We start from the raw sequence: 15,965 nt of genomic DNA, 5'->3' as shown, positions 1-15,965 counted from the left end.
GCCCCCTTGTAGAAGTGCCCCTTATGCAGGCCCCCTTGTAGAAGTGCCCCTTATGCAGGCCCCCCCCTTGCAGGCCCCCTTGTAAAAGTGCCCCTTATGCAGGCCCCTTTGTAGAAGTGCCCCTTATGCAGGCCCCCCCTTGCAGGCCCCTTTGTAGAAGTGACCCTTATGCAGGCCCCCCCTTGCAGGCCCCCTTGTAGAAGTGACCCTTATGCAGGCCCCCCCTTGCAGGCCTCCTTGTAGAAGTGACCCTTATGCAGGCCCCCCCTTGCAGGCCCCCTTGTAGAAGTGACCCTTATGCAGGCCCCCCTGTAGCAGTGTTGCTTATTGCAGTGCACTTACCTGACTCGCCGTCATCCGGGATGTCGCTCTCACTTGCGCGCTGACTGGATCTAACATGATCCAGCAGGCGTGGCCGCACAGGATCCTCAGCGCGCGAGTGACGTCATGACGTCACCTGCACACTGCATGACTGGGAACGCTGGTCTCTGCAGTGTTCCCAGCTCAAAATGAGATTCAGGTAAGTCTTATTTTCGGGGTGGGGCTTCATTTGGACCGGGTTATAAAATTAAGGGTAGGGCTTATTTTCGGGGTAGGTCTTATTATCGGGAAAACACGGTAGTAGTTCCCCCTATGCAGTGACCCCAGTAGTAGTTCCCACTATGCATTGCCCCTAGTAGCGGCCACCCCCCCTCTGCAATGCCCCCTGTAGCAAACCCCCCCCCCCTTATGCAGTGCCCCTTACACAAAAACAAACCCCCTAACTACTGTAGCATTCACTGCCGGCTCCCACACCCCCTCAGGCTGCTCGCAGTCCTCACCTGAGGAATCAGGATGATGATGATCGATGACTGTCTTGACAGTCACACACACTGACACACAGCCAGGAGCAGCCGTGCCCAGCCCTGTATCACCTACCGCCGGCTCCCATGCCCCCGTGAGCCGCCCGCCGTCCTCAGCACGGCACTTTCAGTCACACAGTTGCACACAGCCAGGAGGAGCAGCCGCTGCCCAGCCAGCTTTGTATGACCGCGCCGCTCCCGCTGCCCGCCTGACGGTGACTCCAGTTTCAGTCCAGTCTCCGGCACAGGCACAGCAGTCAGTGAGGCTGCCTCTCTCCCCTCATATCTTTGACGCCGGCACTGCCCTTGTTCAGCGCCGCCCCCAAGCCACCGCGGGTGCTGCAGGGACAGTAGATACGCCACTGGGTGGCAGGGGGTTGCTAAAAATCTAGTCGCCAGGCAGCCAAATCTGGTCACCATGGCGACCTGGCCCCCGGGTTTTGTCGATTCTTGTGCTATACTAATTGGTTGGTACTTTATCTCTCTTCAAGCTCTGATACATTTTCCCCATGGAGAGAGCTGTATGGCAACAGAGTTTATTCTACTATTAATTGGGGTAACAAAGCTAATTGTGCCAGCTCTGATTACTTTAGCTGGGCATTTTTTAAATTTAAGGAGTCAATCACTTTGGACAGCACCTGTCTACCTGTACACCTGAGCTTCAACTTTTACTACTTTACTTGCAGGTAACGTTGACGCATAGTCCAACCAATCAGGTACTACATTACTGACCCACCTGCTTTCTCTGCCTTGTGACTAAGATCAAGTGTAGTTGTGCCCTCGGAGGCCTGGACCTCCCATAATGGATAGAAAAACTTGGTCTGCTAGCCAGAAGGCACACAGCAAGAAGGCCCGGGACAAAGTGCCCCTGTTATGACCAGGGGTTTCCCGAGTATGGCACGTTGCATGTTAGGCTCACTTTTTTGCACATCGCTTCCTTTTGTCCTGGACTTTTAATTGCTGAAAATGCTTATATTGCCAGCTGAAAGGCTGGCGCCATTTTTTTCACTACACATAATTTTGTCCGATTTATGGCTGCGCTTTTTTTTTTTATTTCACGGATTGCGGGTTACAGCTGATCTTATCGGTTCCTATCGCTAAAATCTAGTGGGTGGTTTAAGAAAAAATTCTTATTGTGGAAGTACATGTCCAAGAATGCACAGACTTGTAGTTCTACAACAGCCGGACAGTCTAAGATTGCCTAAGCCCTTGCGCGCATTGACCCTCATTCAGACCCGCTCCCAAGCGGGTCGATGGTGGGGCACGCAGGCCCCGGAGTGAATGAGAAATTCACTCGCTCCGGGGCTCGCTACAAACGGGGCGACTGTCGATGTTGATCGACAGCTCACCCCGTTTTTGTAGGCGGGGATGGGGGGGGTGGCTGGACAAACGGAGGCGTTCCTGGAGGAACGCCTGCCGTTTGTGGGGGCGGCCCTACTGACATCACGAGTGATGTCAGTAGTGAGCTTCCTGCTCCATCCGAGCAGGAAGTTCACTGGGGCTTGCAGCAGACGAGACCCTACCACAAGGGTCTCGTCGCAAGCCCGATGGTCGCGACCATCACCTGGTCGCTCGCAAAAGCTGTGGGTGGTCACCTACAGCTTAGTGAGCGGCCAGGAGGCCGGCTAAAAAAAAAAAGCGGCCGCCCTCATTCAGAGCGAGTGCTCGCTTTTTGCGAGCGGCTCTGAATGAGGTCCATTGTGTAATGTAAATTAGTTCTGCATCTAAGAATGTTGTACGATTTAACTGAAGTTAAAAAAAAAAATACTCATTATTCACAGGCTGTACTTCCGCTGTACTTTTACCTGGCTGGGTGCAGTACAAGGTGACACTTTCTGCGCTGCAAAACTTATTTCATCTCATTCAGCTGATAGGATTTTCCTAAAATCATCCCACACTCCTGACTGTATCTCCCGGTCGGACCCAGCAAACCTTTGGGATGCGGCCCATGTATATCAGACGATTTTTGGAAGGACTTCTGTTCCACTCCAGGTGAGTTCTGTTCACTTAAAATTCCTCCCTCAGAGATACTGACCTCTGCAAATGAAATGCAGCATTCTGTTTGCACAAGTGTGATGCTGGCAGATGGTGTAATGTGTAGTCGCTGGGCTTCATGTGATGTTCAGTCTCGCGCTCTGTGAATTCTGGAATAGTCAGTATGTTGCGGGTCTTAAGATTCATGGATATTTTCAAGACGGACATTCTCTCATGGTACCTCATTTCTAAAGTGGGAAGGTATGAAATTATGGTCGTTTTTATGATCAACCGTTATATACATGTATGTTTAATGGTTTACAGTAAGATGACTACATTTACACCACCACCAAGTGGGGGCTCATTGGCTTGAATGTACTTGCCGACTTTTTAGTGGTCGTTCAACCCGGCTCGCAGGACAGTGTGAACGGGTAACCCGGGTCAATGCGACTCGAGTCCCATTCACTGCATAGGAAGAGTCGCACTTGGGAGATGAGATCATCGCTAAGCTCTGGCTCGCCACGTGATGATGGTGAAATCATCGACCCGGCATTAGTGCCCAGTCAGGCTGCCAGTCTGAAAGGGCTTTCATCCAGGTCGCACCTGGGTTGGGCGCTTGAACAAAATCCAGGGTGCGACCTGGCATACCGATGTGAAAGGGCTATAAGAGCGCATGCTAGCATGGATGAAACATTTGCAATGAATACGGCAAGTGATAACACTTGGTTTTATTATCTACCTTGCATTAGACCAAGAATAGAAACCCCTACCTATCACAAAAATATTTTGCTGTGATGCCTTTATTGCATAATTAATAAACTAATATGGTTTTTAATGAAACTGCTCCTTAGCAGGATTAGGGTCTATTTACTAAGCAGTGTTTGGAGAAGTGAAAAGTGATAAGGTACCAGCCAATCAGCTCCCAACTGTCATTTTTCAAACACAGCCTGTGAGATGACAGTTAGGAACTGATTGGCTGGCACCTTATCACTTTTCACTCTGTCTCCTAACACTGCTTAGTAAATAGACCCCTTAGCCTGCCGCACATTGTACGTGTGTTACTAGATGCAGGTGAAGGGATTTTGATTGTAAGCAATAATGGGACAGGGGATGATGTGAGTGATTCTCTGAAGTGCGTTGCGTGATAAGTAGGTGCTGTATAAATATATGGTAATAAATTAGAGTGCATTAGTAATGGGCAGTTATCATTTTATGGGGAAAATTAACTTCTCTGATGTGCCGCGAGATACCACCGCAATGCATGACTGCGGTACAGAATCGCCTCTCCGGTACGTGACTGCAGAATGCTATTACCACCAGCCTGGATGAACTCTTTAGCATCCCACATGCAGTTGAATTGGCCCCAAAATAATTTTATTTTTGTGGAAAATTAATATCGCTGCACATTACAGCGTATGCAATAAAATTATATTTAAAAAAATCATTATAAACAATTAACCCTTTACAGGTCTCCCAAATGAGGTTTTAAAGTAGCACTAAACCTAAAAAGTCAAAATCCTTCTTTTAAAATGCTATTTATGTAAAGTGGATAATGGGAACGATGTAGAAGGGCTGTGGTTTTGCTGATTGGGAGCTGACAGTGCACTGTATTATTCCTGCTTCATACAGATAGGAGAAATTTAAAGTCATGGTTCAACTGATATACATAGTATTATTTCATTGTGTCATTTAGACAACCCCTTTATTATAACACAAGATAAAACCGTATCAGTTGTCATTAAGAAGTGGGTGACATAACTACGCTTTCCATAATATTCCTTTAATCCAGGACACCAGTTTCTGTGACTGATTAAAACCAGGGGAAATCCCGTCTTGAATTTAGCCAGCAAGTAGCACCTGTGTAAAGGGACCCCCACATACATCAGCAATCGATTGTGGCAATTCTGCAATTTGCAATCGATTGTGTATAAAAATCTGCAGTGTATGGGCTTCCCATATTGCAGATTGCAATCAAAAAGTGACTGGAATTGTTAAATCAGGTTGTCCAACATGTTGGATGTCACAGATCGATTAGGGCTGTAGATTGCTGGTGTATGGACATGATCGGCAGATTTGCAGACCCTTACTAGTAAAATTATTGGCCTATCAAGATTGGCAGATCTGTGTTTGCTGCAATCGATCTGCAAATCACTGAAAAAGATCTGTAGTGTATGGGCGCAGATTGCTGGATTGGGAAATCCTAAAATCGGGCAATAAATCTTCAAATTGTTCAATTGTGGTTTCCAGATTGCTGATGTATGGGGGCCTTAGGGCCTGATTCACAGCCGTAAGCGGCCGCTCGTTCGCTCCGAGCGATGTTTGCCCAACTGCGCATGCGTACGGATCGTTATAGGCATGCGCGAACCAGTCAGTGCGGCCGAAATTCGTTTGTTCGCTAAACAGCGAATGCCTGCTATTTTGAGTGACAGGAGGAGGCGTATGTGGGTGGTAACAGGGGAAGGTGCTTGAAAACGGGGAGTGGAGATCAGAACGCAGGCGTGCTTAAAGGTCAAAATGGGCGTTTTATGGGTGTGCATAATTAATACAGCCGCGTCATTGACCACGTCACTGGGTTATATTATAGCCAGAACTGCTCGCAAGATTGTGGTAGCAAAAACCAACCACAAGAATAGCGAGCAGTTCATACGCTGGTCGATGTACTCGATTAATCTAATAAATAGCGGACATGACGTAGGATGCGAGCGGCCAGGGGGCGTATTTTTCAAAAAAACGACGCAAGTTTTGTTCGCTCGTTCAGACCTAGAGGCGTGAACAGACCGCAAAGAGCGAACGGTTCATTTGAATAGCCACCCCTATTTTCTGGACGAGCGAGCGCTAATTGCGTCCGGCTCTGAATCAGGCCCTTAATTCATACGTGTCCCAGAATAAAGGGATGTTAATAGCAAGCCTACCTATAACCAAATTAAATATAGTGGAATTTAATACATTTGAATGTGCTTTTGTGCCAAGAAAACACCTGATTGTGGTAACATGTAGCAAGGTCTCACTGATAATAGAGGATTGAAGGTGGCCATACATCTGCGACGTATCGTCGCGATGCAGGGATGCGATCGGAAATTTCCGATCGCGATCTCCCACCATCGATGTTCTGCTATCCGTCATCGATCGTAGACATTTGTCATGTTAAATGTCGGCGATTTGACGATCGCGATAATTTTTTGATTGCGATTGGCAAAATCCAACATGTCGGATTTCTGCGATGCCGGGTTGTAGGATGGCGGCAATCCATCGCTGATGGATGGGACGCATTACGTAGATGTGATAGAGAGGAGAATCAATACAGTTGTGACTGTTTTCAGCCCATATTATTTTTGCGTGGATCATTTGCTGAATATCCCGTTTAGCAATGGATAAGACGCAGCTGCGAGTTCTAAGGCACTTGAACCACATGGTCGCAGAATCTGTCAATAAGAAAAAGCAAAAATGAGAGAGTAAAAGTGTCTATTTCTACGTAGAACATTGTCCATCAGTTTCTGAGACTTGTACATCTCTAGTTTAATGTTACCCTAAAGGTCCCAATCTATTGTGACTTAACAGCACCTGTTGCCTACAAACAGTGGGAGCAGCCATGTTGTGAGGTGACCAGTATGTAAGAGTCCGTTCAGCAGGAACTACTGTCTCATGCATACTGGTTGTAAAGTGCCCCAGTGTTGTCACTGGTTATGTATGTATGTATGTATGATATCTATCTGTTCATACTGTAGCTGAAGTGTGCTTTAAAAAATGATGTCATCCCGTTGGCATGTAATGGCAGTTGGTATGCACTCTGACCCCTCCCATCTGTCAGTGATGTCACTTCCAGAGAGTTCATGCATAACACACATCTACAGTCTACAGACTCTTCTATTATTTCCCATACTTACTACTCACACACCACCTGACGACGACGCAGGCACTCCTGATAATCAGCCTTTTAGAGAAGATAAGGTGAACATTAAAATGGAAATGCTAAGTATAACCTATATAATAAAATCATGTGATAATGGAAATAGACAGATGAAGGGGGAGAAATGGAGAGAGTGCATTTTAAAACCCACATATTACACATAACTGTATATCTGTATAGATCTATTTCTATATACTCGCTGTAATGGCCGGTGTTGTCTTGCTTTTCTTTGTATATTTCTGTCTCTACCACCTGTTTCCAAGAAAGGCGTTTTATCAAAGCTGGGAGAGAGATAAAGTGCCAACCAATCAGCTCCTAACTGTCATGTTACAGGCTGTGTTTGACAAATATCAGGACCTGATTGGTTGGTACTTTATCTCTCTCCAAGTTTTGATAAACCTACCCCCATCTCTTGTTCTCCCCTCATTACTTTCTCACCTTTTCTTTCTCTCCCCGCTTCCTCCACTTTTCTTTTTTCCCCACCCAACACTTTTGTGGTCTATTTACTAAGCCTTGGATGGAGATAGAGTGAACAGAGATAAGAAGGGGAATTCAATCAGAGGCGAAAAGCCATATTTGCCTGTTTTTTTGAGAAAAATTTGCCTTAAAAAAAAAGTCGCCAAATTCAATTCCAGGACAATTTTGTCAAAGTGGAAACAATTCTCCAAAAAAGATTCTCCAATCAATAACAGGTGAAAAGAAATGCAAAATTTTTATTTTGGGGTGCAAACTTGGGGAAACAACTCAGACCCCTTGGGACAGCCCCCCAAAGGACAAATCTGCAAAAACAAAACCTAAGAACACCCCAAAAAAGACGTCATTTTTGGGGTGAAAATTTAAAAAGTGGGGGGATAAACATTAAAAGTATCGAAATAGACTTCTCGGGGGTCCCCAAGGATGGGTCAGGTGTTTTTGGGATAGCAGGTGCATGCAGCAGGAGGATTTTTCACGTTTTTTTCAAGTTCACTTTAGAGACACAGAAATAAGTTAGCACCCATTTTCAAGCACCCCAAATTTGACAGGACTACTTATTCTCACCAAAAAATACAGCATTATGCCATTCTTCACCACTTTTACAGAGGCTAATAGCAAGCAATTTACACAATTTAAGTACCCAAAATAGTCTTATTAGGGCTATTAGTACACATCTATATTGATTCCTATGTTAGTGTATCTTTTTCTGGGGTACAGACTGATTTCCCCAATTCTTTCAGTACTTTTTGCCTGTTCCGTATTCGCCTATTTCCGTTTTCGCCTGTTTTGCAATTGAATTAGGTGAAAAGCGGGGACGAGCACAGAATAAATTTGCCTCTGAAACAAGCGAATGAAGCGAACAGTCGGACAGGCGAAAACTTCGCCTCTAATTGAATATGGCTCAAGGTACCAGCCAACCAGCTCCTAACTGTAATTTTTCAAACACAGCCTGTGACATGGCAGTTAGGAGCTGGTTGGCTGGTACCTTATCTCCGTAGACTTTATCTACATCCAATGCTTAGTAAATAGGGACCAAAGTACCAGCCAATATGGATGGCAATCGACTATCGATGATTCATAATCATCGATGGTTTATGGTTGATGTTGAATGTTTTACCATCGATGGGGAAGAATCATAGCCCCAGCACCCACGAAGCCCTGCCCCAGGTTCCGATTGGCCCACGGCCAATCAGTCAAAAAAGTAGACCAGCCAACCATCTCCTAACTGTTCTATTTCAAACACAGCCTGTGATATGGCAGTTAGGAGCTGATTGGCTGGTACTTTATCTCCGATCACTTTATTTCCATTCAAGGCTTAGTAAATAGACTAAATCTCTCCTTCTCCAACTCTTTATTAACGCCTCCTAACTCTCTTCTGTGCAACGCTGATACAGGTGGGAGGGGTCCGACCAACTGTTATTACATTCTAATGTGATGACATCATTTTGATCAGGCTCCACTTTATAGATATACTGTAGATAAAGTATGCAGAGCAGTTCTCATGTATTTGTGAGTCCGCGTAGGGACTGAGCAGAAGTGATGACTTTGATGGAGTAGGCTGGCATAACAAGTTATTGCAATATTTTGGAACAAACATTCCCTGAATATAAATGGTTTGGAGTGTAAGTAGCTGAGTGCAGAGCACATATGATATTCTATATATTATTCCTGTGTAATATGTGTGTTACCCCTATTTTCAAATGAAGTACAGTCTAATAAATATTAGCAATTTTGGTCTGTGTATGTGGCATCATTCCGTCAGTCTGATTACTGTGGGATTACAGCTATTTTTAAAAATATATATATTTCGTTATCTTCCCATGTGTGGTTGCATTGTGCTATTTACCTTGACAAAGGTTTATAATGGGACCGAAATGTCGGTCGATCTTTTAACACTGGTGTAATTAATAAACAATGGCAGGCCTGGCCAACCTGTGGCTCTCCAGCTGTTGTGAAACTACCAGTCCCATCATTCCCTGCCATAGTTTTAGCATCCCCGAACAGTAAAACTGTGGCAAGGCATGCTGGGACTTGTAGTTTCACAACAGCTGGAGAGCCACAGGTTGGCCTGGTCTGAACAATGGCATCTTTCAGTAGTGTTGGAAGTTTTTACTTGTTTAAGCAATAAGGCCTTTGTTGCACTACTGAGGTTGTACCCCAGTCTTGAAATTGGTTGCAGTGAGTGCAGGCTTTCCGGACCCTATATGTACTGTATATTGTAGATACCAGTGTTGTTACTGCAGTATAATATCACCTTTTTAAATCCTGTAATCCATTTTCTAGACCATTGACTAGATGAATATGATCAAATGCAATATTAAAAAGACTAATACTGTTTTTGCATTTAGTTGCACTGCTGCAGGTTAGGTAATGTACAAATAGGAAGATGTTTCCATCTGCTGCTCTGATAAATTAGCCACCGACTTACCATGGAAACACCAGAGCCACAGCGATTGGCCGAAAACTCGTCCTCAGTCCAGACAGGATCCCTAGCAGTATTCATTTCCCTACACGTGTGGTTAACAAGGACTTTTGACATCACACATGACGACCTCATAGGTGTATGCATTATCACAATGCACATGAGACCTCATTCATAACACAGGCTGGCTGCTCGATAGACTGACACTGGTCCAGTTTCCTTTATAGATGGAAGATGTCCTTACAAGGTAGTGTGCATCCTTCATGTAGTTGCTTGTATATTGATTGTGCTAATATGCTTAGAAATTTCAGATTCTATATAGTAAGCTGTAAAGAAAAATTTATATGAAAAGCTAATACAAATCTTAGGAATTGCGACCATTTTTTTGCCGAGTAGTTTAATGTATATTTTACAAACTGTGTGTTATTTCTGTCTAAGGGAAAATCTATAGTGTACAAAAATGCTGGGACCTGTAGTTCAACAGTTGGGGAGCCACGGACTGTCCATCCTGCTGCATGTGTGCTGGTTGGACTCTTGAGGCCATGGATTTGTATTGCTTGTGGTCTTATTATATTGCATACGATTTAGTCTCAGCGGTTGTTAAAGAGCACCATTTTGCAGGACTGTGTATGGTAGAGAATTACAGGAATGACTTATTTCGGTTCGCGAAACCTAAAAAAAAACCCCTTTTATCTGCAGTCTATAACGTGCAAACCGCTCAGAGCGCTGATGAGGTTACTTATGTGGTATTGGTCCTGGTTATCATCTCGAAGGGTAAGGGTCAGTCCAATAGTCATTCAAACATATGTCCGTCAAGTATTTTTTATTTTTTCTCAAAAACACTGCTTGTTCCTCCGTAAGGCAAAGAAGCCACTATACGTTGGTCCATATTGCCTTAGGAGCAGAAAAATTGAGAGTCAGTAGTGTCCTACATTGCACACTACATTTGGGGCTCATTCATCCATATGTGCTGGGAAAATAGGCAAAAAATATGAAAACTAGATTTATGTGTTTTTAAGTTATGGGTTTTCTCATGCGTAGCACTTTTACCAATACAATCTGTTGCACTGGTACCGCGTGGGAAAGCATTAAAAATATCCCCGGTTAGCCCCAAGCCCTCTGCGCTCCCACACCAAATTTGGGGCCTCCGGCCCATCGGGAACCGGTCGCCAGGTCTGCTTGACTTTGCGCGTTTCGATCTCCAGTTCCCGACCAGCTACGGTCGAGTGGACGGTGTCCCTGAATAGCCCCATCGCCTGACCGTCTGCACACCGAATTTGGGGTCTCTGGTACCTCGGGGGAGTACCGACTGGTGAAAGGGAGGGTGTCAAGCGGAGACAGGGCTTCGGTCAGGTGGCCAACGGCCTTGCGGTTCAGCGGCTCTAGCTCCGGTTCCTCGTGGGCTACAGGGCCTTGGGATCCGCGTTGGATAGGCCAGCGCCAGGCCTACCTTCCACCCATTGGGACCTAAGCTCCCCAGGGCCAAGAACTCGTCCATGACCGGCCTCGACCGCGCGGTTGCCATTTACTCAGAAAAAGTCAATGGCAAGGTCTTTTGCACCCAATGGTTCGGAGTAGGGGTAAGGGCATAGGTACCCTGCGGAGCCGTCGCGGTCGCTCTGCGCCGCTTGCTCGAGGCGCGGGACTTTGACCCTCCTCCATTCAGTACTTCCCAGGGGTCTAAATTATTTGGAAGGCGGTGTTGGATAGGGAACCCCCTGACTTAGATTCCCTGACATTTTGGTGAATTTAAGCTTCAGGGGAACCGTGGGCACCCATTTTTAAGTCAAGGCGACTTTTCCCCCTTCCTTCCCGGGGTCTAAAATTAAGTGTGGGGGCTCCCTGGATAGCCCTGACCCTCCACCACCTGCCCAAGTGCTATATTTAAAGCTGCATTTAAACTTTTAGATCTCGGAGGCAGGAATGAGTCCTAAAAACAACATACTAATTTTAATCTGCTTTTCAGGCATTAACAACCTGAGCTGGACCATCCATTAAGCAATTTAAATTCCTACGGAGTTAGTGGGCACTTTGAGGGCCTGGATTACCCTAATTTTTACACAAGGTTTTTATTTTGACAAAAGGGGGAGAAGGAATCCTAGAGAAGTAATTGACTAAAAAAAGAAAGAAAAAAAAAAGCCACTGGGGCTAAATCTGGCTTTATCAACAGCCAATATATGTGAATAAGCCCTTCACTTACATTTGAGGTGGCCATTTTGTGAGCTGACCTCATATATCCTCAGATATGTAGCGATATAAGGAAGATTTATCAAAGCTTGGAGAGAGAAATAAAGTACTAGTCAATCAGCTTCTGTCATTTTTCAAACACCACCTGTAAAATGAGTCAGAAGCTGATTGGTTAGTACTTTATACTACTCCAAGCTTTGATAAGTCTTTCTCCCAGGGGCCTATTCATCACTGGAGGCCGTATGGCCTCCGATGATTAAGGGGTCTATTTACTAAGCAGTGTTAGGAGACAGAGTGAAAAGTGATAAGTCTGTGATAAGGTGCCAGCCAATCAGCTCCCAAGTGTCATCTCACAGGCTGTGTTTGAAAAATGACAGTTGGGAGCTGATTGGCTGGCACCTTATCACTGACTTATCACTTTTCTCTGTATCCTAACACTGCTTAGTAAATAGACCCATAAGTATTGATCTCGCTGCGAGGGATACTTAAAGTATCCAACTCGCAGCGGGAGATACTTTACACTGGAGCATTTCATCATTGCTTCGGTCACAGGACAGCTGCTCCGAAAAGCAGCTGTCCCCTCGGTTAGTATTGCAGCTACAGAAGTAGCTGCGTTACTTGCCTCCTCCCCGTCGGCGCGGCTATTCATGCGTGACCCGAGGTCACGCATGCACACCGCCATCGGGGAGTCTGTGAGAAGGCAGTGGAGGGATCCGCTCGGATCACTCTTCGCATCCCCGGAACTCCTTCCCATAGGATGAAGCAGGTCTACTAGAGCAAGCGTCGTCTGAAGATGACGCTTGTTCTCGAGAGCAAACTCCAAACACTTTCAGTTGTCAGAGTTTGCTGACTATCAGGGGGTCCTAGTGTTTCCGCATTGTTACCGGGCCATTTAGCGATGATGAATAGGCCCGTCAATTACTAGGGACTACAGTACTGGGGGGGGAGATGTATTAAAGTGGCACGGATTGTGCCAATATAGCTTTTTCCTTCTTTGTCTCTTTACAAAGGCGAAACAGGAAGCATTACAGATGAGCTATATGAACATCTCCTCTGCCAGGATGGGGGAGCGAAAACTTCCCCCTCTGGCGATCCGTAATAGAGCCCACAGCGCAGAAGCCTAGTGCTGATGTGCCGCGTCTCACCCCCTGGCTGGCTCCACTTGGCATGCGCAAGTGCCATGCAGCTCGGAGCCCGGCAGCCTCTGCAGCCAGGGATGGTGCTGTGGTGATGGGGCAATGACGTTTGCAGCTGTCAAAATCGATAGCTGCTGCTGTCGGAATGGTCAGTGCCACTGACCAATCATACATTGCCTAGCACAGGGGAGAGCGTGGCTGCCCAGATGGAGGTGTTCCCATGGGAACGCCTATCGTCGGGGGCCGGCCCCACTGACGTCACAAGTGATGTCAGTGGGAGAGATTTCGGCTCTGTTAGAGAGCTCGCTCTGAATCAGGGAAGCCCTCTGGTTTTTCAGAACGGCCTCCTGGACGCTCGCATAGCTGTGGGTGAAGAAATCTGTAAGCAATATAGAGATTGTTTACTCTGTAAACATCACTTGTGATTGTTTACAGATTTCATCACCCACAGCTATGCGAGCGGCCAGGAGGCCGTTCTGAAAAACCAGAGGGCTTCCCTGATTCAGAGCGAGCGCTCTGTCAGAGCGTCCGGCTCTGAATCAGGCCCAGATTACATATCTCCCATGCGTTTAGTGTCTTCATGTAATCTGATACAGGTCAAATAGCTGAGACTTAAGTCAGTTAGATTATTGTGACATTCACTAGTGTTAAGGGGGGTATCCACTATGTGATTGCACAATAACTACGTCATCCTGCAATCGCTTGCAAATCGCGCATGCATCGGGCATGTTTTGGACGGAAGCAACCAGCGATGCGCGTGCACGCTGGTCGCTTCCGACATCTATCATCGCCCGTACATGCTGGTCAACCTGACGATCCCATCAGGTTCAACATGTGCGGGGTTGAGGGATGTGCCTGGACTGATCGAGTGAACATTCAGTCTAGACACATCACCAGATATACAGACGAGAGCACGACTGCAATGTCGTAATTGTGCTCTCGTTTGTATATCTAGTAGTGGATACCTGCCTTAACACCTGTAACCAAGTCTGTCAAGGACTGAAAAGTAGCATGCTGAAATTATGTAGTTACAGTGCATCCGGAAAGTTTTCACATCGCTCACTTTTTCCACATTTTGTTATGTGACAGCCTAATTCCAAAATGGAATAAATTCATTTTTGTCCTGAAAATTCTACACACAATACCCCATAATGACAACGTGTACAAAGTTTTTTTTTGGAGATTTTTGCAAATTTAATAAAAAAAAACCCTTAAAGGTGCGTACACACACAACGATGTAAGTAATGAACGATAGTTATTCCCTTGAAAAAGTGAACGAAAATCGTTTTACAAAGTAGTTGGTTCTACTTTACATAATAAATGATTTTCTGTGTGTTGAAGGAAAAATGTTGCAACTTCTATTGAAAATCGTTCAGTTGGCCAGTCTGACTGAACTACAAACTTCAATCGATAAACGTGAACGCTTGTGAATGATTATCGTTTTACACTGAACGATTTTTTTGAACGATTACATCGTTATAGTTAAATCATTCAAAAAATCGTTGGGTGTGTACGCACCTTAAGAAATCACATGTACATAAGTATTCACAGCCTTTGCCATGAATCTCAAAATTGAGCTCAGGTGCATCCTGTTTCCACTGATCATCCTTGAGATGTTCCTACAGCTTAATTGGAGTCTACCTGTGTTAAATACAGTTGTTTGGACATGATTTTGAAAGGCATACACCTGTCTATATAAGGTCCCACACTTGACAGTGCATGTCAGAGCACAAACCAAGCATGAAGTCCAAGGAATTGTCTGTAGACCTCCGAGACGGGATTGTCTCAAGGCACAAATCTGGGGAAGGGTACAGAAAAATATCTGCTACTATGAAGGTCCCAATGAGCACAGTGGCCTCCATCATCCGTAAATGGAAGAAGTTCGGAACCACCAGGACTCTTCCTAGAGTTGGCCGGCCGTCTAAACTGAGCGATCGGGGGAGAAGGGCCCTAGTTAGGGAGGTGACCAAGAACCCGATGGTCACTCTGTCAGAGCTACACCATTCCTCTGTGGAGAAAGGAGAACCTTCCAGAACGACAGCCATCTTGGCAGCAATCTACCAATCAGGCCTGTATGGTAAAGTGGTTAGACGGAAGCCACTCCTTAGTAAAAAGCACATGGCAGTTTGCCTGGAGTTTTCCAAAATGCACTCTCAGACCATGAGAAACAAAAGATTGAACTCTTTGGCATCAATGCCAGGCGTTCTGTTTGGAGGAAACCAGGCACCGCTCATCACCAGGCCAATACCATTCCTACAGTGAAGCATTGTGGTGACAGCATCATGCTGTGGGGATGTTTTTCAGCCGCAGGAACTGGGAGACTAGTCAGGATAGAGGGAAAGATGAATGCAGCAACGTACAGAGACATCCTGGATGAAAACCTGCTCCAGAGTGCTCTAGACCTCAGACTGGGGTGACGGTTCATCTTTCAGCAGGACCGACCCTAAGCACACAGCCAAGATATCAAAGGAGTGGCTTCAGGACAACTCTGTGAATGTCCTTGAGTGGCCCAGCCAGAGCCTATTCTTGAATCCAATTTAACATCTCTGGAGAGATCTGAAAATGGCTGTGCACCGACGCTTCCCATCCAACTTGATGGAGCTTGAGAGGTGCTGCAAAGAGGAATGGGCGAAACTGCCCAAAGATAGGTGTGCCAAGCTTGTGGCATCATATTCAAAAAGACTTGAGGCTGTAATTGCTGCCAAAGGTGCATCAACAAAGTATTGAGCAAAGGCTGTGAATACTTATGTACATGTGATATCTTTGTTTTTTTTTTATTTTTTTTATTAAATTTGCAAAAATCTCAACTTTTTACACAGTCATTATGGGGTATTGTGTGTAGAATTCTGAGGACAAAAATGAAATTATTCCAATAAGGCTGTAAAATAACAAAATGTGGAAAAAGTGAAGCCCTGTGAATACTTTCCGGATGCACTGTATGTATATTTCTCCAGCTATTTTCTATTTAGTGTTATAATTATATATAATACAACCTTTTGAGATATATTCAAAATTTGAGTAGC

General features: G+C 45.4%; 1 protein-coding gene across 4 annotated transcripts in view; it reads left to right on the top strand.

The window, feature by feature from the left end:
• The window catches only part of ACOT7 (acyl-CoA thioesterase 7), a 221,448-nt gene that overhangs the window by 23,272 nt on the left and 182,211 nt on the right, over positions 1-15,965 (top strand). The window contains exon 1 of one of the 4 annotated variants that reach the window (XM_088447748.1): positions 2,710-2,834. The exons of 2 other annotated variants lie outside the window; for them this stretch is intronic. In XM_088447748.1, the coding sequence (XP_088303874.1) occupies positions 2,782-2,834 (53 nt within the window). In that variant the 5' untranslated portion in view covers positions 2,710-2,781. Of the gene's footprint in view, positions 1-2,709; positions 2,835-9,798; positions 9,867-15,965 lie in introns of those variants that run through there. One more of the 4 variants, XM_088447750.1, reaches the window with a different exon arrangement.

The sequence above is a fragment of the Taudactylus pleione genome, unplaced genomic scaffold (assembly GCF_031769625.1).
Source record: "Taudactylus pleione unplaced genomic scaffold, aTauple2 ptg000437l, whole genome shotgun sequence".
NCBI lineage: Eukaryota > Metazoa > Chordata > Amphibia > Anura > Myobatrachidae > Taudactylus > Taudactylus pleione.
This window is presented reverse-complemented; position numbering and strand designations above follow the sequence as displayed.